Source organism: Ornithodoros turicata, unplaced genomic scaffold (assembly GCF_037126465.1).
Source record: "Ornithodoros turicata isolate Travis unplaced genomic scaffold, ASM3712646v1 ctg00000955.1, whole genome shotgun sequence".
NCBI lineage: Eukaryota > Metazoa > Arthropoda > Arachnida > Ixodida > Argasidae > Ornithodoros > Ornithodoros turicata.
In genome coordinates this window covers 382,433-406,576 of record NW_026999426.1, presented here as the reverse complement: position 1 = coordinate 406,576, position 24,144 = coordinate 382,433, and the positions used below count along the sequence as shown (strand labels likewise).

Here is a 24,144-nt window from a genome sequence, read left to right as displayed (position 1 = left end):
ACTTCAAATCACTGTAATTTTTTCGAATATGGCTATTCGAAAATTTTGAATACTCGCTCAGCTCTGGTATTTTCTAGATTTTCTGATAAACAAATGTTTATCAGACACGAGAACCTTCGTGAAACAGCATCAGCAGCAGTAGTGCAACCTGAAGGGGAGCCTCTTGCTCCAAAATTTGCGTTTCTCATAAAACCTTAGTTGTTCTTAACCGTTTCAACATCGTGTTTCTCATCGCGGGCTGCTTGAAACTTCCCCCCCCCCTGTTTGAGCATTACTTTAAGTTCTTGCTTGTCGTGTTTCTTGTAGTTTGATGTTGCTATTGTAAGTGTCATCATTCTAAGAGTGTCAGTTATAATGATGAAACGGTGTTCTGAGCACACATTCTGTTGCAGAAATGTTCCATAGTGGTCAAGATTTGGACTTCCAGAGGCAACTGAACTGTTGCAATATTTATTACCGAAAAATGCAGACATGGAACGTATGGCCTATAAATAACTGAAATACACTCTGACAATATGATTATGCATCAATATATTGTTGTTAGTAGTAGTATTAATGCTAATGGTATCACACTAAAACTGGAGTGTGCTGCTACAATAGGTGAATTCCTTAAACTCATGACACTGCTTCCATGCAGGCGCGGCGTTAGCAGCAAGTGTCATTTCGTCGTACGTCGACATTACTCCGAGCTTCAGCGCGCTTCGTAAGATATTGGCACAGATCGCTAGGTGCACAATAAGGTTCGCTGCAAGACGTCACATCAAATAGCATCAAGACGACGCATACTGCAAAAAAAACAAAAAAAAAAACAAAAAAACTGGCAGACATGATGCAAGTTACACAAACATCAAACCAGCGATAGCGACACAGCTGTTTATTTGAGCTCGCCTGTAGCTACTTGCATGAGTTGCTCTGTCGATTGTGGTTCGCACCAAGATCATCCTTCGCATGTGCGATTCCCAGGACGACCCATCGCCACTGTTCACCTCAGCCTACACAAGCAATACCGTCTCCCCTGCTGCCGTGGGCGGAAAGAAGCCGGTAGGCGCGCGGCTCTCACAAGATGCCTTGACATGTGAACTGACAACCGCCATTTTGTGTCTGAAGCACGTGACGCCAACGTCATAACCATTGTTACTCTCTGAAATTGCTAACATGCATTGCCCGCCATTTTCTGAATTATTCACTTTAGCCCGCGCCAAGGTAGAGAATGGTTTTCGGCGATGCGACGTGCTCGGGAAAGCCCTCAACTGCTCTCGTTGTAAACAGATATGAACCAGGAACGTCACCACACGCACCAACGGTGTTGAGTTTAATTAAAGGAGTTGATGTCGGGTTAGACGAAGATCTTGAAGGTATGGCAAAAAAGAAAAGAGAGAGAGAGAAAAGAGTGAGATGGAGAGAGAAAACACACAGGTGGAGCGTCGAAGAACACTCCTGGTCACTAGGGCTAAACAATGAGTGACGCAGAGCGCCTTTCTGAACATGGGCGTTCCCAGCGCTACGGGCTCATGCAGGAGCAGTACGCCCATTCTCATAGATTCATTCGCCGGCAAATACGGGTGGAGGAACTTCGTCGTGTGCATGTTTCTGGCACTCAGCGAGAAAGCCCGGACTCATCAGTAATACCGAGGCTCGAGTGGAGAAGTAGCAGCTTCGATATATTGATATCTTCATCGTTCTCTTCCCTAAGGGTTGTAACATCTGCTCTCGAGGAATACATAGTGGCGATAGCCTGTTTTAAAGCTATCAGCTGCAATGACCTTTGCAGACCGTTTTCACGATCACGTGCTTCCGTGTAAGGCAGGAAGAGCCGCACCGATGCCCATCCACCTCCCTCCACACATTTACTAGACGCCGTCGCTCTCCATTTACGATCGTTCGCATCAACGTGGGGCAGAAGCAATTTCGTTGCATCACCATGCCTGTTTTTAACCGCTGCTAAGAACCCGATTTCGCTACTACGTTTAAAGCAGTGCGGAAGAAGCAGTTCTACAAACTCGCACTTGTTCAGAGAGGCACTCACGAAGAACGGTGTGTCTCTTACACTGTCAAGCACTGTTAGAGGAAGGAGAAGCTTTGCCGCTCTCAAGTATCCATTAAGGCAGCAGTAAAGGAGCGGCGTATATCCGTTTTCATCTGGAGTGTTAATTGGAGTGTTAGGGGTCAGACTTCTTAGGATATCCTGGTCTTCTTCAGAGTTAACAACGCTGTTGATGAATTCTGCTACAGATATACTAGGGGAAGAGAATGACGAATGAGGAAGCATATGCTTGCTCACCGATGCATGAGGGCGGAGCAACTTCATTGCGTGAATATTGGTGACGCTCTGGGCGAGTGACAAAGCCCGATTTGCATCCGCACCGTTTAAATTCATGTCGAGGAGCAGCAGTTTTAATATTTTGACATCTCCAACGCTCATTTCCCCGTTCCGTTTATTTTTAGACTTCGATGGTTCACGGGTGGCTGTCGATCTTTTGCAAGCATGCAATAGTAATGCCGTGCTCTGGCTCACGGCACCATCACTTCTTTCCGTGTAAGGTAGAAAGAGCTGCACCGATGCCCAGTTACCTCGGTACACACTTTTACACCATGCAGTCTTTTCCTCCACTGCGCGAACATCCACGTCAACGTGAGGCAGAAGCAATTTCGTATAGCAATTGGTATCCGCGTCACTCATATCAACGGCATCTAGCAGCACGGTGACGGTGCTGCTTTTGAAGGAGTGGGGGAGAACCAGCTCTACAAATTCACAGTGGTTTAGGCACGCGCTCACACGCAGTGGTTTGTTTAAAAGATCATCAATCACTGTAAGAGGAAGGAGAAGCTTTGCCGCTTTCAAGTATCCATTAAGGAAGCAGTAAAGGAGCGGCGTATGTCCGTTTTCATCTGGAGTGTTAATTGGAGTGTTAGGGATCAGGTACCTTAGGATATCCTGCTCTCCAGTCTTTGCAGCATAACGGGAATATTTTGCTTCACTTATAATGCCAGACGCAAGTGATAAATGAGGAAGGAGTAGCTTGAAAGTGGCAGAGTGCTTTCTGTACTTCATGCCGATCCGCAGAGCAATTCCGCCGTCAATGTTAACGGAGTCGATGTTCAAATGAAGAAGGAGCAGCTTACTAATTCCAACGTCATGATTACTGAGTGTCTTGTCTTCTGTGTCGTCCAATTGCGGTTCCCTGCGCGCCAGACTCTTATTCAGAGAATCATTGTCGTCCATGCCCATACAAAGTGCAGCGATGCCGTGTTTATCCCATGCATCCAGACCTGTGTAAGGAAGCATAAGTCTCACTGTTTCCAGGCAACCAGAGCGTACGCTTGCGTACAAACTCGCCGTATCCTGATGCGTGTGGCGATCGCTCGCATCAGAGTTAGGAAGAATGGCTTTCGTCACTCCGTCGTATCGATGAAGAATGCTGCTATACAGCAGCTCCTCTAAGAATGGAGATCGTGTCAAGAAATGGGGGAGTAGAAGTTCTACAACGTCAATATTCTTTAGACACACAACGGGAAGGGGAAAACCTTCTGGCCGGTTTTCAGTGGTGTACCAATCACTGGGGGATGATGCAAAAGGAAGTAGAAGCCTCAGGATGTCTGTGCGACCGAAAAGAGCGGAAACCGTACACAAATAACTCACAGCTGGCGAGGAATAAGGAAGAAGCAGGCGAACAATATCGGTGTCACCAAAAATGATACTGATATGTAAGGGGGTACGTTGCCCGTCATCCGTAATGCGATCAATATTCACAGGGGTATGTGCCGCGTCTGCCGCAGAACTGACGTTCTCCTTCAGGTACCGTGGTGCACGCTCGATGCAGGTTTCGCTGGAACACATCTGACTGTTGCAAAACTCTCTAAGCAGAACAGATAAGAGTTCCTTACAACGCTCGTAAAGGACTTCACCTAAGACTGAGCGATCAAAATCTCGCTCCGATGTAATGTTTTCGACTGTTGTCGGCAGTTGGACAAACCAGTTGATAGCAAGACCGCCGCTATGAGCACAGAAGGCGTCCAGTCTTTCCCACGCGCGAATCTTATCAGCGTACATAAGAGGCGTCATACCTAGCATATCTTCCTGTGTCATTGCTTCGTCAATTGAAAGGTAATTTAAGATAAATTGATTAGCATGCAGCGCAGCGACATGCAGAGGTGTTCTTCCGAGGGCATCTTGGGTGTATGCGTGTTCCAAAGCTGCTTCAACAATGACGCCTCCAATGTCGTTATTCATGATATTGCTCTGCATTGCGTGTCGCTCCGCTGCGAATCCATCCAAGAAGGTCAACATGCCGACATAGCTAGATTCTCCGTACAAGCCAGAAATGATAAGTGCCACCCTTACATCGCCTCTGGCATTCGCCTCTTTCACCCTCTTGAAGATCAAATCTGCTGCGAAAAACTCGGCGAAGCTATGATGCACAAAATGAGGAGCGTCATTTGTCAAGCACAGTATGATACCCTGTTTTAGCTTGTTCTCCTTGACAGCCATTATCAAACGGCCCTTCGATTTTAAGTCGTCGTATTCACTTTCGCTTACGAGTTCCTTGAGGACGTCCTCGGGCAGTAGCGATTTTAGGGCTAAAAGGGCATGGTTGTTCTGAAATATCGGCTTCAGCGTGTCGTCATCATCTTCGTTTGCGGCTCTCGTTCTGTCCTCTTTCTTTTTTTCAATGCGATATAGAAGGTATTTGTACTCGACAAACAATCTGTACAGGGAGAGCAGCGTAAAGCAATCCTGGGAGCTGTACATGGGTTGCACCAATTCACAGTATTCAGGGTCAGAAGCTTCGCCTTGTTCCACCTCCGCCACCATTCGGAGAATTAGAGGATTTCCTAAAAGAGAAGAGTGTTTCTCCTTAAGGTAATTAATAGTACTTTTGACTGTCTTCCTATCGGTCATCGGATTCTGAAGAGATTTCTGATATTTCTCCAGAAACTCATCTCGTTCTTCCGCCGAGAACGCAGCCATGTCGAAAGGCACCAGGTGCATTTGATCTTGAATCGCAATTCGACATACCGTGCGTGTGAATATCAATATCTTACGCACCTTTTCTTGAGCCAAAACCTTAGTAAACTCAAGGATATATTTCCGCGTCACCTCCAGGATTTCGTCAAGGGCATCGAAAATGACCCACACGTGAAACGGACTTCCCTCGGTGACAGTTTGCTGAAACAGTTCGAACTCTTGTCCACTTGTTTGCACGCAACACAACTTTGCGAACTGCTTGACGTTGATGCCTCCAGTTTCTTCATTAAGCAATTTCATTGCTTCTTGCCTCTTCGGGTAAGTACTGACGTAAAGTACCCATGCTTTCTCGTCTTCTTTCTTGATTTCAGTGCAAAGCCGCGTGGCCAGCACGGTTTTTCCCGATCCTGGGTCTCCGGAAATAACGAGGACTTTCTCTCTTACTTCAAGGAGGAAATTCGCCGAGTGAATTTCTATCCCGGTCATGGGAAGGTGACTTACGGCACCATTTGATTTTTTCCACACGTAACGTCCTTCATGAAATTCAAGAAGGTGAACTGTCTTTCCACGGAAGTGTTGCGTTAGGAGAAGGCGATCGTAGTCACTGTCCTTCTCCAGGAGGACAATTTGCTCGAAACTGTCCAAGATGCTCATTCGCTTCACAGCAAGGCCTTTGGGCAAAGATGACTGAAGTGTTTCCTCCGAGCACCCGAGGAAAGCGAAAGCATCGTCTTTAGGACGATCTCTAATCTTCCTCAAGTCAACTTCAACGGACCTACTGCACCTTTGGTTAATGTAGCACACGCTTACGTCTTCCCGAAGTTCCTTGAGTTCAGGCCCAAAATATAGCACTCCTTCTCTGCACAGTGTCAATAACGTCTCCTCCTGGCAAGTTTTCGAAAAGCTGTCGATGTCGAGCATATCTTTAATAAACAACTGCTGGTTGGGAGACTGAAGAGCGATCCGTGACCTCTCGATAATTTTATTCTTGCATTTGCCGGTGACGTTCTCAAAAGAAGCTTTGTGCACAGTGTCCATGTAAATTTTGATATCATGTAACATACTCTCTTTAATTCCTTGGAGACAATGTTGAAGGTTCTGCTTTGACGTTAGCAGAATTGTCTTGGTGCCAGTGACGTCAAGAAGCTCTTTTGAGAGATTGAGAATTATTCGGAGGTTCTCTCTTCCCTCGCAAGATAAGAGCAAGAAGCTGCACTTATTTGCGAGCAGGATGTCATAGGTTCTGTCCCCCCACTGCGATGTCCCAAGAAATAGGTAGGGAACTCTAGCAGATCTCACGAGGTCGTTCACCATTACTTCGAGGAATGTTAAATTTGAAGCTACAAGGACAACAGGTGGGTCACGCCTCATAACACAGTCATCAAGCCTCGCCACGAATTCGATTCCTAGTTCCTCTGTGGAGGACGCCCTCCCCAATTTTCCATTTTCTTCTCTGATGACTTCAGTCTCTCTTCCCAAACAACCGTCCTGTATGTACTGCGTCATATCCTCGACGACGTGTTGTTTGAAAAACTGGAAGAGCCTCGGGACTTGTTCCTCCAGAATAGTGTTTCCTTCCGTAGGGCAAAGAGCGAGAATGTGCGGTATTCGAACTATAAGTTCAGCTTCGTCATTCCCGTGAAAGGCCCATTTTAAGATGTCGTGTAAACCGTGCTGTCGGCCCCTTGCGTCCTCGAGGATACCTGCGTAATGTTCTTTTCTGCTTTCATCTGTGCACAAATATGGCTTTCCTTCATTTCCGTATACCAGGTTGAGAGCCAAATGGCACAACTCGTGCACCAGGGTTCCTTCGACTTCTTTGGTGCGGCGTTCTGTGGCATCTGTTCGTTCCCCGTGAAGTCCCGTGGCTCCAATGAAGACGCCTTGTTTTTCTGGTTCAGTCATGCCAAGGTTAGTCCTGTACCCACCCACCATGCATTGAGTGTGGATTCGCTCGAAGTCGAAGCGAATGCTCAAATGAGGTGCCATTGAAGCGACTTTCAACACAGGCTTAAGTAAGTCGTTACTGTCGAGAGAACGATACACGTCATCTAAAATTATCGGAAAATCTGCACACTCGGCTACGCTGGTCGACCTACCCTTGAGCACACTGACGTAGGATCTTTCGTACCCAGCTACGAAGTATCGTTGTCGCGCGAGTTCGGACTGTTGGAGGTTATTCAATTCCTGGAGGCAATCACCTTCTCTAGCGTTCTTGAATTTACATTTCTGTGACAACAGAAGGCCGAACGCCTTGAATGCGTTTGTCGTTACAGCTCGATGCATAGCTGACTCTTTCGTAAGTGGATGGAGCCACTTCTTTAGTTGCGGTTCTGCTTGCATGCACTGTCTCACTTGCGCGACGTCTCTCCTGTCAATGGCATGGTGCATGTCAGCCCTGATGTCCGCAGTCTCAGCAGATCTCTCGTCCACTCGTTGGTCAGCCTGCTGTGTACATGCTGCCGTAGCCGTCTCTCTCGTGGATGTTCCTGAACCAGGTGTGCCTGAAATATAATAAGGCAACATGGGGGAGTCAGTTACGAGAACATTGTAGGAAAGGTCTTCCGCGCGCTGGTTTCGAAACGGCATCGTCGGAAGCAACAATCACCGGCGGGGAGCGCAACCAGCTTAACGGTCAGTGCTACAGTATAGGAAGGGAGTTGCCTCAGGACAGAAGCCGTCGATATTTCGAACAGAGACTGTTCTTCTTCTGGGCACCGTCCTCATCATTGGCATGGTATTTAAAGGGTTAGGTATGATGTGTTTAAAGGTTCATGCGAATTGTGGGTCAACAGCCTGGAGGGAAGAAAGGGTCCGCACGGGCATCTACGGCCGGAGTGAATGACCGGTTTGTTAGAATGTGGAGGGGATTATGTGAACGAAGTGATCTAGGCTCCTGACCGGTTACAGAAAAATGTGAGCTTCACAAACACGTGGACGAAACAGGACAACAGACAAGAATTGGCAAACATAGCGAAAGATAAGGAGGTTAGCGGTTGCGTGGAGAAAATTGCAGAAGGAGCAAAGTATTTTTATTAATATTTGTAATACAAAGTTGTGGCATGCAATAAAGAAAGCAGAAAGCAGTGGTCATGTAGAACATAACAGATGATAATGGAGATAGAAGGGAAAATCATATTTTATTTGTGAAGTGTTTCTAGTGTGGCTTGTGATGTGTTGATACCGGACGGGTGAAGAGCGCTGAACTTGTATATGAGATAAGACTCCCTAACACGTCTGTCACGTGTCGATAGAAACCCGGTTTCTGGAATATATAGTTTAATGTTCCCAAACCGTGACCAGGAACGTTAAAATGTTCGGTGACTGCTTTGGGGAGTTTGTTGTACGTGTCTGTTCTGTGTGCGATAAGGTGGTTGTTCATTTGTTGGCAGGTTTCACCAATGTATTGCATAGAGCAGCCGCTGCATTCAATGCCGTATATGACATTGGAGCCTGTGCATGTGGATGTGTGGTTAACGGGGTGGGTGTATTTGCTCGCAGTGCTTTTAATGGAGTTAGCGTGTTGAACGTGCTCGCATGTTTTGCAGCGCGGGAGGTTGCAGGGTCGTGTACCGGAACACGCCCCGTCTACTGGATCCGACCACAAGTAATTGCAAGGTAAGGCGACTACTTTTGTTGTTGTGGTAATCAACATGCATTTTGTAGACCTGGTAAGGCCATTTCATTCGAGCTTGAGAGTGAGTAGAACGTTTTTCACTGTGAGTAGAACGTTGTTGTGTTGTGTGGTGATGACACGCTCTAGACCGCAAAGACTACATAATCCAAGGTGCATATTGAAACGAATATGTTGTGATATAAACCTGATGAAAAGGTGGATGAAGGATAACATGCACGCTTTACTACCGGCAGTTTAATGATGCTTGCCGTCACTTTCGATCATCGATAAATAGTGCAGGTTTTTACTGGACCTAGGTTATAGCTTTGTGGGTTTTGCATTAGCTTTGGTTATGTGCTTTGAATCTGTGGTATTACAGCTGTATTATTGTAGTGCACTTTTTGTTTTTTTTTCATCTGCATTGCTTCCCGTCCCAGCTGCTTATCAACGGATTTGATTGCATATATTTTTGTGGCGTCAGTTCATCTCAAATTCCTTGTAACAAACAGAGAGAAGTCATGGTTGGATAGGAGTACAACCTTTTATGTTCACTTTTGGTGATTAAACTGTTAGCAGCCCAGCGTGTATGTTGTCCTCGTTCCTCATTCATGTCTTTTCATCGCTGGTTGATATCGCTAATACCATGTACGAACTTCATATATCATTCTGTAAAATAATAATCTACATTGTCCCTGATAATGTAACAGTCAACCAATGTAGTGCCAGTTTCTATTTTTTTAGTGGGCTGAGATGAGTAAATGGCCGTTTGCATAAACGCTAGTTTAGCGAGCATTGAGTTGTGAAATAAATTTTCTTTTACTTCCCTTTTTACCTCGACAGAAAGCCTAAGGTACTCTAGGCTGGTCTGAACAAGAAAATGATTGCCAGAAGGAAGACAGATGTCTCAAATGCAGTTAACCAGATACGTGTAAGCTTCATTATTTGGTGTACCAATATTGTTAAGCTCTGTAATGTTTCAAGTTTAGCTGCATTCTTGTTTGCTTTGACGCCATAAGTTCCTCCTCTGTTTGCAACAAATAAAAGTGTGCCCTGTGTTGGCATGCAATGCCCATTACTAAGGACAGGTGAATATTTTGTCCAAAGCTCGTTGACTCTAAACTTACACTTCAAACTTTATTGCAATTGAAGTGACTTAAAGCGAGACTTCGCAAGGATTTGAGAAAAATTAGGTGAGCATCATACCGAGCACGAACCACCCCTCGATACCGAATACAATGCTCGCATTCATTTCGCACGAGTAATTAGTTTCAAAATGATGACATTTGCAAACCGAAAAGAATTGCAAAGAGCAGAAAACAGAGCTCCATGCTACGGTGGTTTGTCCAGACGAGGAGACCGTGACGACACACACCATTGTTGTCTGCTTCAAAACCTGCATTCTCCCTTGCCAGATGATGTCAGCAGTGTGCTGCTTTCTCGCTTAAGAGAGGCGAAGCACTTGCTTCATAAAAAAAATGTTTGAATAAAATCTATGTAGTTCTGGAACGAGCTATGTCGTACACATGTTCCTGACATCCCAAGCGCTACGGATATACCATAACCTTTGTGGTGATTTTGTTGCGGAATCCTACTTTAAAAATAGATGTCTATCCAACAAATATGCATGTGCACACAGTAATTGATACACTTTTATAGGTCGCCACCATGTACTCTTTCCTTGAAAGATTTGTGGTGACATGTCGTGTTATTTTGATGGGCATTTTTTGTAGCTCCATGCACAAACTGTATTGCGCACTATACTCATATTCAACTTAAGAAGGGAAAGGAAATCTAGTCCGTCAGCTCTCCAAATATGACTGCGCCTCGGATAGAAAGGCTGGACACAGTGAGGCCACGCTCCCTGATTGCGCAAGATAATTTAATCCATCATGCTCAATACACTGCAGTGTTTCTCCTTGCACAGTATTGCTTTTCATTATATCCAACGGTGTATGCAGTTGACAGACTAGATTCCTTTTCCTTCTGATGTTGAACACTGCTGTAGAGTGTGGAGGGCAACACATCTTTTCTACTTTTTTATGTGTCATTCTTGGCGAGATTAAGCCCTTGAATACATGTACCTGTCGGGCTCTGACTGCACTTCGGTCACTGCTGTCTGTTAGCATGTGACTTCTCTCACGCTTCCTCATTGGCAGAAATGCTTACCGTGACGTGCATTTGATATTTTGCCATGACAGCTTGAAATGAATTGTTGCAGTTCATTTAGTATCTGTTTCTGTCTTTGTACTTCAGTGCTGTTTTACATTGCTTCAAAACCCGCTTGGACCTTGCTTGGACCCGTGTCCAAATGAGAAATAAAAGTGATATGCAGTTAAATAGGCATCTGTGGCTGACTATAAGTGGGCTACGGAAGTGGAACCACCTGCAAGTGGTTCTCCAAAGTGGGAAAGGTTTCATAAACCACTTGCAAGTGATTCCACTTCCAGAAAACATCCGACTGGGATGTCACACGGCTACGTAGCCGTGCGACATATGCGTGGTGCCAGAGAGGCGCTCTGGGTACTCGTCTTTGAAAGCAGTTATATGGGTCACTGAGCCAGCAGGAGCCAAACAGAATGTATCTTTGTGTACTATGACCGGCGTCCTTTCATGGGGTACAATTATTTGTGAAATGTTTTATGACCTGTTTATGGCTCCTCAGCAGCAGCCAACAGTACCCACGATGAAAGAATCCAGTACATAACTTATTCTCTAACATGCTCGCAAGGGAACACGTCATCATTCATAATCGAATTGTTGTCGTTGTCAAGTTATTCCCAACACTGCTGATCGCAGCTGAGGATCCAAGAAAATTGGTGGGAAAGTAAAGAAACTCAGCTACTGTTACGGCTTTGGTCACGCCCACTCACAGTGTTACGTGGCAATTTCATGACTGCGACTCAAATCACACGGCAGATACTGCACCAATGGAGTCCAAATGGCGCCCTTTGCCCAAATTTGAGTCTTGCCCAAATTTGCCCACGTTTAATATTTACCTGTCTGTCCCGTCCACTTCTCCAGAGCTTTCCTGAACCTCTTCACGTGGAGGGGCTTCCTGATCATCTCTACCTGGTCAATGACTTCTCCAAGCTCTTCATCCGTCAAGTCACGAAGCTGCTGCACATTGTCTGCGCCTGAGAGAAATTTCAACACTGAGGTTAAATTCATGTCGGTGTTTATCAACATTGCTTGCTCATTGTAAGTCTTGTAGATGAGGCAAACTGTCGCCTTACCCAGATATTTAAATGGTATTAAGAGAAATGTCTAAATTCCGTTAGCAGTTACATTGGTAAAAAAAGCAGCTGAATACATTTGTCGCTACTACACCGCAGGTTCTTGAGGGAATACTCTCAGATCCGGATGAAGAAAAAAATCTTTTTGGCTTGCTCTGCAGTGTTATATTCGTCGTACAAGTCCATGCTTCGCACGCTACCTATGCATATTTTGCATGATAATGCACAAAGAGTGCATATTTTGCTATTTTCCCGATGGGCAGGTGAGACAGCATGCTGGTTTTCATGAAGATTTTGCTGTTCCCGGTAGGCTTTGGACCTTTTTTCCTAAAACCCAGCACAAAAAGAAATATTTTTGACGTTTCGGTTGGGGTGTGGATTTCATCAGCCAATATAGCTTCTGCATTGCACGAACTGCGTAGATTCAACGTTAAAGCAGCGCCAGGATCACGATATCCACATATGGTTGAGATCTTCTCCTAGTGCGGCGCTGAACGGTCCTACGTTTGCATGGCGTCAGAGGGTGCTCGCGGTGCATTCCTGGCGATGAGCAGTGGTTTGACTCTCCAAAATTTAACATGGACTCTAGCACAGTGCCGAAAGCAAAGGCTTTACCTGCATGCTTTATGTCTGTCGCGCGAGCCTTACTTGTTGTATGCTCTTGAACAATGCAGCTTTATTTTAGAGGTGACTCCTAATCAAACTCTTTCCTTAAATATGCATTCCATTAAATTGTTTCATAGTCAGAACAATGAAAAGCATTGTGTATCTTCAGTTTTTACAGCATATTTCGAAGAGTTTGAGTGCATAGGCACGCTCCTGGTCCCTAAAACAAAATCACTGCGTTGACGTTCAACGTAGCTAACGACTCTTCGACTATGTTGCAATGATTCTCCAAGGACAGAAGCTGTAAAAGCAACATGACATCATTCTGATAAGAGTTTTATGCTGAATTGTTCTTGAGCGATAACCTGTCTGAACGTGCAGGTTGCCTTGGAGTGCTCTATCATATGAACGTCCACGGGTGTTAGGATTAAGAGCAACAGCACGTATAGCGGTTTTGCCGCACTACCGCGATGGAACTTCCTTTAGCGTCTGCGTATATCTCCCACATTCGTTTCACATTTGCGTCTGCATCTTTGCAAAAGCTATTTGTCAAGGGATTCTTCATAATCCCACCACACCTGGCTACACAGCAGATCAAGTGCCCTCCTATCACACAGCGTATGTCACTTAGTGTCGTCCTGCCCAAAAGTTTCACTTGTTCAGAGCATGCATTCATCGCTTGCAAAGGGTATAATTCGTGGGTGCTTTCACGCACAGATTGCCGTGCGATGCACATCGCCTCAAAGTGTAGTCTCCACCATCGCGTTCCACCTGTTCTGCTGTTTGCATCATCTACTTTTGAGATACTGTTTTGAGAGATATGGGTCACGATCGAGTAACAGCTGACATGAAACAAAAGAGACGAAACCACATGAATTTTTTAGCGCATAGTTTCTTTCGCTACACAAAGAAAACGTGCAAGAAGAGAAGATGCGGCACGGTTGCTATGACAACGGCCAACATTCCTTGCGTCGCTCCGTCTAGAAACCGAATTCACCGAACACATGCGCGCGTTGCTTTCCAAGGGCTTTCGGCTGTGAATCACAGGGACGCATGGAAACGCAATAGTGCAGAGAGGCCGAAGTAAGAAAAAAACGAAGAAAAAAAGCTGGGTTCATCTCAAAGACATTTTTACCCTGGGGTCACACGGGGTGCACATGGGATGCACAAGATCATGAAGGAAGTATGATATAAACATGTAACTTTCAGCAACTCTCACGCAAGGAATTTCGCATAGGAAGCACAAGTTTCCTGAGAAAACGAGTTTCTAAGAATACGTGCAGCGGCGACGTATCAGCCCATGCTCCCGGCATGTGGTGCCGTCAGGTTCTGCCGGCGCTCTTTATTGGGTGCCGAGTAATCGTCTGCTAGCAAAATCGACCAGTCAACACATGGGACAGACGAGGAGAAATGCAACTGTAAAACAAATGAAGAGGCCGCCCGCCTCATTATTCGCCGGATGATGTGGCGTCACAGAGTGGCAGCTGATGGAGAGGGGCACTTCTCAAATGCGAGAATGAAAGCTGTCTTGTTCGCAACGATCGCATACTGTTACACACTTTGTGTCAATCATGTCCCAGGGCTATTACTCCTAATTTCTACTACTCCATATTTTCTACTATACGATATATTTTTGTTAAAGTTGTTCCACATTCCCTTAACAAAATCCATTACTCTCCTGGGCCGTCACACTGCATTCATTCTACCGTCGGTTGGATATATTTCCGTAGCGCGGTTCTCATAGGAGAATTCTCTGTGCTAATAACTCGGGGTCCCTGTGTCTGGAGGGAACTGTGATGGCAAAATAGCCCATAATTCGCACGAGTTAAGAGTCTGTAGAGGAGGTGGTGTCCCTCGATATGAGCCCCGACCCGCGGTGATGCGACGATCAGGGACAGGCGATGTTAGTGGTCTGTCTCCATGGCCGCGCCGGTGGAGCTGAAGCCGATGCTCCAGGGGCGTGGTCATCATCATCGTCATCGTTGTCATCCGCCCGCTACAGTGTTCTACTTCCACAGACGTGGAGAACTGAGCAAGAAGAACCACGGGGGGTCTGCTCACGAGTAGGAGAGCAAAAGCGACGCGCACCGCTGGCCGTGTTCACGGCACGGCATAGCACGCGTTGGGGGAGACGATGAATGAGCTGGGCGGAAGCGGCGAGATGAGGTTTGCTGTAAATGAGTGGTGAAGTCGTCGGGCGTTGTGGCCTGGGGTGCTGCAACCGGCACGGGAGCGAGAGCCCGCAGGGTCGATCTCTGGAACAGTCGGGCCGACACGCGAGCTGAGGCGTGCCGTGGCGTCGGTTGCCACGACTGCCGGAACTGGCAGGGAACACGTTGCTCTGACGTCGCAGCCGGCAGCGAATGACCGACGAGGTTCGGGATGCGCGATGAAGCGGTGGGTCATCAGTGGATCTCTGACCGTGGATGGGTTGGTGAGAACACTCGGGTCATTACATGGTCGGTCTGATCCGTAGCGCCTACTACCTATCGGATACTATCATCATCGCCAGCATGGACTCACGTAGAGGAATTCCACCTCCTCTTCAAGTTATTTAAACTTCTCCAAATCCCAGCAGAACACTCAAGGTATTTGGCTACAATACCAAGGGAGAACATGACTGAGCAACTTCTGTGTGCAACCTACAATTTTTCCGACCCACGGCCTCGCTCGCTCCGCGGGCTGGCACACCTGAACAACGTCAACACAACTTCTGATAAGCTGTTCTTCTTAACTTTTGCAACTTATGTTCTTCTATTCACGGCAGAAGAATACTACACTTAACTTATTAACTCTTACATAACGAACGAAGCACGCCGGCGCTCAAAGTCCTTGGCAAAGTCCAGATGGTTTGGCTCACCTATCTCGATGAATTTGTTGTAGTACTCGAGAAGGTCGACACGTTCAAGGAGTTCATGAAGCTCCCGCTCTGACTTCTTTTGAGGGATGGACGTCATCGCCACTGCAAAGTAAGTGAAATTTCAGGACGTGTTGGTCGTAGAGGAATAATAGCAAAGACCAAGAGGGTAAAATAATACACAGTCCAGCTTGATGAAATGTCGCAAAAAATAATAATAATAATAGCGAAAAAATGAACCACGAAAGTCAGGGCAACTGTTTAATACGTGAGCTTTCGGGCAGAGCCTGCCCTTCTTCAGACAAAAGCAGCAGTTGAAACATTGCTTATGTAAGGTGTGGGATCGATGAGAAAAGGAACGAAAGATTAAGAGAAAAAAATCGATCCCAGGCCTTATATAAGCAATGTTTGAACTGCTTCATTTGTCTGATGAAGGGCAGGCTGTGCCCTGAATCTCACGTATTAAACACTTACTCTGACTTCGTGCTTCATTATTTCGTTGTTATGTTTCTTGAGGAAAAGTAGTAATCGAAGTAGGCGGTGATGTAAGCTAAAATACCAGTAGCCAGTACCAGTTACCAACGTTATTAAACACATACTGTTACCTCTTCGAACACCCTGACTTCAAAAAGGTCTCGAAAAAAGCTCTCAGTGCACACTACCTAAATATACTTCAATAACATTAGAATGTTTTTCTTTTTTTCCTTTTTATTACTCCTTTTCGCTTTTGGGTTATTGCGAGGGCATTTCCTGCGTTATTCTGTTTTTGCTGATCGATTATCAAGTAGCTGTGTTTTTTGTCACGAGTTCAAGCCGTTATTGATGATAGGAGACACATCCGGGTGTGTAATTACGGCACAGCTGTTACTGTCTGTGTTATTGTGATGCTTTTTGCAAGATTGTTTATTTTTCAATTTAATGATGCTCGTAATCATGCCAGATGTGCTTATTTCGTTGTTGCTGAAGTGTCGCGTATGTGAATGCCAGTTCTTTTCCTTTGTTTTGTATGTGTCAGCACTGCTATTGACGTCGCGGTCCCCAGGCGTTTTTAAGCTGCGTCATGGCAGCTTTTTGTCTGGGATTACCGCCATCTCTTGATGGAAACGGAAAAATAAGAATAAATAAATAAATAAATAAAATTTGTGTTGCGGGTATTCACAACGGTCAGCAGCAATGCTAACATGGTGGTGTGACTCAGGAAGGACATGTATCTCCAGCGAAAGACGTAGTTCGTAACTCCATCGTTACCAACTGTCATTATCTTCGCTCGGCTTGCGAATATTGGTTAGTCCAATGGTAACATGTCAATAGCGGGCAAGTCATTGAACTTTTTTTTGCAACGAGACATACAGTGTGCTACGACCTTTGCCTACGTTTCTTTACATTTCTTGCTGGTCGCTCTGTATATTTTCAATGCCGGTTGCCTGGTAATTATTCACATAAAAGCAAGGATCCCAGGACGGTCTCCAAGAATATTTTGCGCTTGCTTGCGACCATCCCGAAGTCACGCTGTCACCGCCACGCAACTCCAAATAATAAATTTCTGTCACTGTGACAACGCTCTTTAGAGCCATACGTGTCATCTTTAAGCGCTTGCTCAGTTGCCCCGGGAGCGTAATTCCAAAACTGTACATTATACAACAACAGATTACGCTGCGTCTAGCTTTACAGGGTGATAGCTAATCGTCTGGCGACCTGCGTTACCATGACAACGCCGAGTCACTACTCCATTCTGAGCGGTTTCAAATATCCGTGTAGGAAAAGAAGGCAGATAGCTTTTGCATGTGAAATCTTGTCAGCTTGGCCTTTCGAGACGTTTGATTCCTTTGAGTACCCTTTTTGTAACTCCATGGCTCGACTTCCTGTGATGTGACACTTTGAGCTGTGAGCATGAACTGTGTGGCAGTGTGTCTATCCCTTTCCAAGCGAATGAGTTCCGCTGGATGTGCTTCGCTGAATGGTCATACGAGGAATGACCATGCAAACTATGAGATGAGACGTTGCAAGTGGCGTGAAAAGAGACATAGTCAAAATGGCGCATCCTGCTGGTCCACCACTTCGGACTTAGAGCTTCGAAACCGTTACGGTCTTTTTATTGTCATTATAGTTTCGTTTAATTTCATTATAAAATAGATCGCGTGCTGTCTGTAAGAAACTGAACATGTCCACTGACTGTAGACTTAATTCGTATATTTAATTCTACCTGTGATATATTTAGGAACTAGTTGCTAGGGCAACCGGGAAACATACATCGGCGCTTCTTGTGACGCTCCAGAGGTGGCGCACTTTATGGTAAGCAACCCTGTACTGGAAATTAAAACTGCTAGACATGTGTCCTTGCGGAGGTGTGAAATCGTTGATCACTTTATTTGATGATGAAATCATTTTCATTTCAGAAGGAAATGTCTCATTTGCATTCTGATTCAGTTTTCCTGCCCATCGCTTTAAGCCTAATCTTTTCCTCTCCGTGGACCTTCTTTACGATACTGCTTGAACAATATAAATCTGATGTGCGTGTCATGCCTACAACGGAGGAAGGTATTGGCGATTCCTGCCGTATTGCTATCACATCACTTCCATGAAAACCATCACACTACAGAGACCGCGAGTCTCCACAGCCGCGAGCGTCCCTCCAACGCACGCCGCATTTTTCTGACATTTCAATTCAATCGTCAATGAATGCGAAAACACTACGTTCGACAAACACATTGCTTGCATCCAACATTAAAGGTGCTGTAAAGCAGCAGAAGTCGAATTTAATTTAGCGTGGCAATTCGATAGTCCAAGCCATCACCATGAAAACGGTGCAAATTTCCTTCCAATCGGCGGTGCAGTTCATTAGAAAATTAAAGTTTACCGGCAATACTGTAACAGTATTCGGAACGGATCCGTACTCTCTGCCGAGTACGGCGACAACCAGATTGCATGCGTATAACATTGGGCATGCCCCAATAATCCACCACAGAATCCGCTCCTGCGTCCCATGCAATCCACACAGCGAACCACATCTGCGGATAAGCAAACTTCATGAGGGAACTGATGTTCTGAGGCTGGAACAACATAGAAGGGACAAATACATACAAAGCCTCAATTTGCCTAAGAAATTAACGATGAAAGATGAAAGTCACTGAAAAGGTTAGCCAGCTGCAGGACTCGAACCCACATCTTCTGAATCGCCGGTCGAGGGCTCTACCAATTGGGCTAACCTAACACGCCTTCTCAGCGACTTCCAGGGTGCGTCATCTGAAGGGACAAACCAGCCACTCTCTCTCACTCATCCTCCTTTCACTCTTACATTTTTGCTCACTCACGCACACATTCATACGACGGGATCGACGCAGGCGGCAACTGTTGAGAGTGAAAGGAGGATGAGTGAGAGAGAGAGAGTGGCTGGGTATGTCCCATCAGATGACGCCCCCTGGAAGTCACAGAGAAGGCGTGTTAGCTAAGCTCAATTGATAGAGCCCTGGACCGGCAATCCAGAAGATGTGGGTTCGACTCCTACAGCTGGCCAACCTTTTCAGTGACTTTCATCTTTCACCGTTAAACAAACTTCGTGTTGTATCTGTCCCTTCGTGTCCCCTAGTCTCAGGGTATTACAAATACTGAACAGCTGAAATGTGGAAGTCACTAAAAAGGCCCGACAGTGTCGGGAATTGTGCGTGCACTGTGTGTGTCATCCTCGGAACCATTGCTTTCCGTTATGGCAATCATTCTGTGATTTTTCATCTTGTTCATCTTATTTCGCAAAAGAAACACTCAACAGGGGTTTATGCACTCATATGATACGAAATAATTTAGCCACCAAAAGAACAAAATCGTGGCAAAATATTGCTGCATACATTCGACAGTGTTGTCCGCTGCAAAAGGGGTTGTACGACACCAGGCGTCGCGCCGCTGTACTACGCCAGATTTTTCGTGAAAAAATTAAAAATATTTAGAAAGCGTTGTCGGTCGTATGGTTCCGCATATGCGACTTACAGGCAAAAGAGTCTCAAGACACGTTGGCAGCATATCTTGCTTCTCTACTGCTTTACAGTACCTTTAAGTGTATCAAGCCAATTGGTTGTCTGCTCTCTCTCCATAGCAAGAAGAAGTGCGATTCACTTCATCGTGAATCACAAGTCCTGATTTAGCACAGTCAGTCCGTTTAGCAGGCCCCACACTTCCAGTGTCCGCAACTTAACAAAGCTTACATCAAGTCGGGCCACAGAAGGGGGAAGGGTACGCTCGGGAAAGGTCCCTGCATTATATCCTTCAAAGATAGTTGAGACTGTAGCAGACAGCAGTGCCACACCTACTCCAGCACGCAGACGGCCATGACGTCAGGGCATCGCTATTGTAGGCTGCGAGACCATCGCTTATCAATCGCGAAAACCACTGAAAGGGCGACCTGCTGTACTGAGTAGTGTGGTTTGCAATTTCAGGATGAGAATGGATGTCTCAGATGATGTCGGAAAGAAGGAAATCGTACCAGTGTCAGTTGGTCCCCTTGTGTGAGTTGTGACTTGTGTGAAACGAGTCTAGCGTGAACACGAAGGTGTCGCTAAAGTGGGCTGTGTCCTCAGCGAGTTGTCCTTGGGTTATCGCCTTCAGTTGAATGGTATGAGGCGACTTGGATTGAGTCTTCCGGGCACGACTTCCAGGCTGATGTCCTAACGGCGATGTGTTCTGGGTGGCCTGCATAGGAACAGATGTCGAAAAGTGAAACATCCTGGAAACTGGATGTGCGGACCAGCACCTTGAAGCAACCATCGTGCGCCGCGAAGTACACATTCCCCTAAAGCGCAATCGTTCAAACTATTGTTCATCCCATTTATTAGGAACGTATGATTACTGTATTTCCAACACCGCATGAACTGCATCGGGTGTCGATGCCCTATCTGACGCAAGTTGTAGTCTTGCATACATAAGACTCCCCGTGCCGCACGCAATGGGCTGCTATTTTTCACTCATGCAATTACTGAATTCCTCCCTGAAGAGTGCCGGCTGCACGCCGCTAGGAGTCTGTGATGTGGTAAACTACTTCGCTCATTCTTGGTGTCCTTGTTGTTAAAGCGTTCCCCTGATTCCCCACGGACTTTACACTTTTAAATCGAGTTAGAGCGATAACTTAAGCGTAAATGGTCGTTTTAAAATGTTAGAAAGGCAATAAGCGTTTAGCGTAAGATGTACCTACAGGAGTATAAGTGTAATAGTTCCTGCGAAAACTCGTTATGTTGTCAGGGTTATCGCATGTCTGAATAAAGCTTTCTTTTCCTGATTAAAATAGAAAACAGTGAAGGGACTATAGAGTAGACCAAGGAAAAGGCGATCACGTAAATGAAGTAGTTCAACACAAAAATGCTCAATATTCGAGCCGCATCAAACCAACCCTTGGTTTAATATGACGTCAACATTTCTCCAAGTACCGCCTTCGTGCTGAAACCATCATTCACTGTTCTCAACCTTTCCTTGACGTTGCGGCGTTGTACCTTTGTTGAACCCGTAAGTGTGTGTAACACTGCATGGGCCTCGAACTTGGCCCAAACATCAAACATTGTAGCCCATTTCGCCCGTCCCTCTGACACAAAGAGAAGAAAGTTCTGTGCTTTCCTTGACTGCTGTTAGATGGGAAGGGTGTGCTTGTGTTCCCGAAGCGCATACGGTGGGATAACAAATCTGGTGACGTGGTGACAGCTTAAAAAGGGACAGTCTGGACCCCAGATGTGAAGTAAATAGACCTTATCAGATGATTACTTATATCTTTCCGAGCCACCATGCAAAATATTTGGTTTATACTCTGCTTCGAGAATTTGTAATGCAATTTTCAACTTGCATCTTTTGCTTCCGACTGAAAGCCGCACTTGAACAGTCGTGACGCCGGGAGTGTTCTCTTCAGGCATTTGCGGTGTGTGCTCGGCTCCTCTCGGCGCGTTGTGTGTTCTTTGTGCGTCGCTGTTCTTGGCTTCCGTACTTTCCATACGCATGGCATTCCTGCTTTTCATTAACTGTGACTGGTTACTGCATATGTGACGGTCTTGTTGAGCGATAAAGCGTTAGTTGTTCCTTAATGCATCGTGAGAACAAGAATGAAAACACAACGTGCGTGTCATATTTCGGGTTTGCGGGGACCGAACCCCCAAAACAGTTGGGGGTAGCCAGTATTCACCGTCGTGGATAAAAGCTCGCTGCAGTACCAATGCCTTTTGAAAAGACAAGCACGTGGTGTTAAGTTCAAACCCCGTTCTCGTCACGGATTTGGCGTACACAGCATAAACATTTCGTCAGGCGAGTCTCTCTGAGTTACAGCGCCAACACCCGCATTGAATATGTTACAAGCTACATAGTTAGGAATAACATCAGTGTTTGAACAAATCCCCAATCCCAACTGTGTCAAGTCCCACGCGAAAATCTCACTTTGCATCCCAAACAAGCGCCGAGTGCCGTTTTGTAAAATTGTGACGTAGGGAACAACAGTGACGTCACGGGGAAACCGGATATCCGGTTAACCGTAGTATTTAATTCATTTTGTCTAAAACGGGAATGCTTTCACGTTTTCTATTTTACGTGCGCAGCACAGTCTAATGGAGTCGCGATCCGAATACCCTCCGGAGATCCAGACTCTCGCTTTGAGGGAATGGAGCGCACTTCGCGAAAAGTCCACGATTAACTACAGGCAGATTAGTATTCTCGTAGTAGCCCGGGATAATTTATGCTCATAAACTACCGCATGGAGATTAGCTTCACGTAAAAATATGAATCTGATCTGCATTCATTGTTTAAGTGATCGAGCGAGAATATATCGATCATTCGTAAAAAATGGCACCTTTGAGGTTGTATTTTGCCGTACCTGGGGCGGTATCGCGCCATTTGTACAAGAGATCCTCAGTTCACCATATCTACAGTTGAATTTTTTGATAACCGAGAAAATAATCGTCACCGCACTGTGATGTTCTTCATTCGTTAGTTGACGTCTTTTAGGAGGTAAAACGTGATGTCTTTGTGGCTGTCTCCTTTTCCAGTTTGAAAATTTACCAGTAATGGGGTAGCGTATCGGCCTCCGGATGTGGATCTCCCTAGTCATCGTCGTAAAATAATGTTGTCGGTGATCTGCTCTCGAAAGGGTCGTTGAAAGCTAGCCCTATGTCTGCCAACCTTTTAGACTGTACTGCCAAAGCCGTCAGATCGCCTTTCACCACGGGATGAGGCAAACATGTGATGTAGCATTCAAGCCAAAGTCATTGCTTGTTTACCCACAGAATAGCAGTTCTACTTTCTGTTTCTCTGTCGCGACGTAGACAAGAGTAGAGCCATCAGACAAGTAGTGCATTTTCGGACGATGCTCAATAAACAAGTGGCAAATCGCATCTACCGCAACATTGTCGTGAACCAGGCAATCAAAAACAACGACGACGATACTAGGACTTGTAGAACAGTAGAAGGTGAACTTCCTTCAATTAGTGATAATGGTACCTTACACACAAGATGTGAATGCGCTGACGATTTTTCTCCTCGATTAAGAAAAAAATACACACGTAAACTTGTAATATGTCATGCGACAGGGTGTCTTCCACACAGGCACAATTTTTTTTTCAAACTTCCTAGGCGACCTCAACTATACAATAAGCTACAGCTGAGTATGGTGACGAAATTTTGTTGTCTCGTGTAAGAAAACTGCACCTATAGATTTTGAAAATGAAAAGGAGAGGGTTTCTTTTCACGGGAGGTGGCAACATCGCATTTTACTTCCCGAAGGACTTCGATTAAAGAGTGAGTTTCAGCGGAGTGTGATCACGATTTTTTATTTTTATTCTTTTTCGAGTTTATCTGATCAGGGTCTCGTTCAGGATCTCCAAGCTTCGCGTGGTGGTTTCGCCTGATGCCTTCGTGCGTTCTTATCGTCTTATCAGTTGTTTACTAGACTGCGGACTACGCCAGATGCCCTTTCCTAGTGAAGCGACCTTTAAACGTCTATGACTTTGTGATCGATTGCGACAAAACCCCATAACGGCAGGATAAAAACAACTGTTTCTACAGCCACCACATGAGGCCATAGAAGGAATAGTGTACTGAGACTGTTCTACCACCGCTAATACTTCTTTTTGCGTAGGTTACCGACCACGGGCGGAGGATTGCGCCGATATCTAGCATAGGAACCGTAATCGGAGGAAAAATGCTTTCGTTATCAAATACTCCTGGATAATAAATAAGGTATTCGAGAAACGGGTGATTTCATCGAGACATTTGGTGAGTATGCTGCTTCATATCCATCAAATGAGGACAACACAGTGCCTAAGGGACACTTATGGGACCTGCACGCATTGTTTACTGCTTATGAGCATCAATATGGCATCATATAGTAGCACTGCCAGTCGTCAATGAGGCGTGGGACGATGAAAGGTTGACACCATCCAAACTCATTACTGAAAATACGATATATCCTTGCGGAACAGCAATCATAAGACTGCAATAACAGAAGAAAAAATAATGGAATGCATGCGGAGATAGTTCGCACTGTAATCTCACCTCACTTTCGGTCGTCCATTGCCACTCAGACGGGGCTGAGATGGAGATGAATCGGTGGTCACCTGAAGGAGACTAATGGCGACGCTTATGTGAAACATGCATACGTGGGACACTGATAAGCGTTATCATTCACTGCGCACTTGTGCATTGTCCAAGTAATCTTTGCCCTTTCGACAGGGAAATGTGGGCGTCAGCTCAGAATGGAGGAAGTCAGAACGTGTAAATGTTAAATGAATAGTGACGCAACGTTCAACATTTTTCACTCGTTCTCTATCACGAGTCACCGTGCAATATATTTTTTTCCTGTGCGCTGCATTGTCAATGGGTTATCCAGTTCATAAAAAGAAGACACGGATAA

General features: G+C 45.6%; 1 protein-coding gene across 2 annotated transcripts; it reads right to left on the bottom strand.

Annotated features, from left to right (window-relative positions):
• Window positions 1–434: 434 nt before the first annotated feature.
• LOC135375911 (uncharacterized) lies at window positions 435–23,893 on the bottom strand. 2 transcript variants are annotated; one of them, XM_064608547.1, is made up of 5 exons: window positions 23,787–23,893; window positions 19,753–19,958; window positions 15,282–15,383; window positions 11,579–11,716; window positions 435–7,470 (listed from the first exon to the last, which is right to left on the bottom strand). In XM_064608547.1, the coding sequence occupies exons 3-5, from the start codon at window positions 15,376–15,378 to the stop codon at window positions 1,598–1,600; spliced, it is 6,108 nt and encodes a 2,035-aa protein (XP_064464617.1). In that variant the 5' UTR covers window positions 15,379–15,383; window positions 19,753–19,958; window positions 23,787–23,893; the 3' UTR covers window positions 435–1,597. The 2 variants fall into 2 exon arrangements, with proteins under 2 accessions (XP_064464617.1, XP_064464618.1); XM_064608548.1 differs by lacking the exons at window positions 15,282–15,383; window positions 19,753–19,958 and having other exon boundaries at window positions 23,787–23,889.
• Between the last annotated feature and the right edge of the window lie 251 nt (window positions 23,894–24,144).

Bases quoted from the DNA above. Each gene is read 5' to 3' on its own strand.
- LOC135375911 (XM_064608547.1), bottom strand. From the start codon at position 15,378: ATGACGTCCATCCCTCAAAAGAAGTCAGAGCGGGAGCTTCATGAACTC. The intron at 11,717-15,281 runs GTGAGCCAAACC...AATTTCTCTCAG, and splicing joins CAACAAATTCATCGAGATAG to GCGCAGACAATGTGCAGCAG. The intron at 7,471-11,578 runs GTAAATATTAAA...ATTATATTTCAG, and splicing joins GAAGTGGACGGGACAGACAG to GCACACCTGGTTCAGGAACA.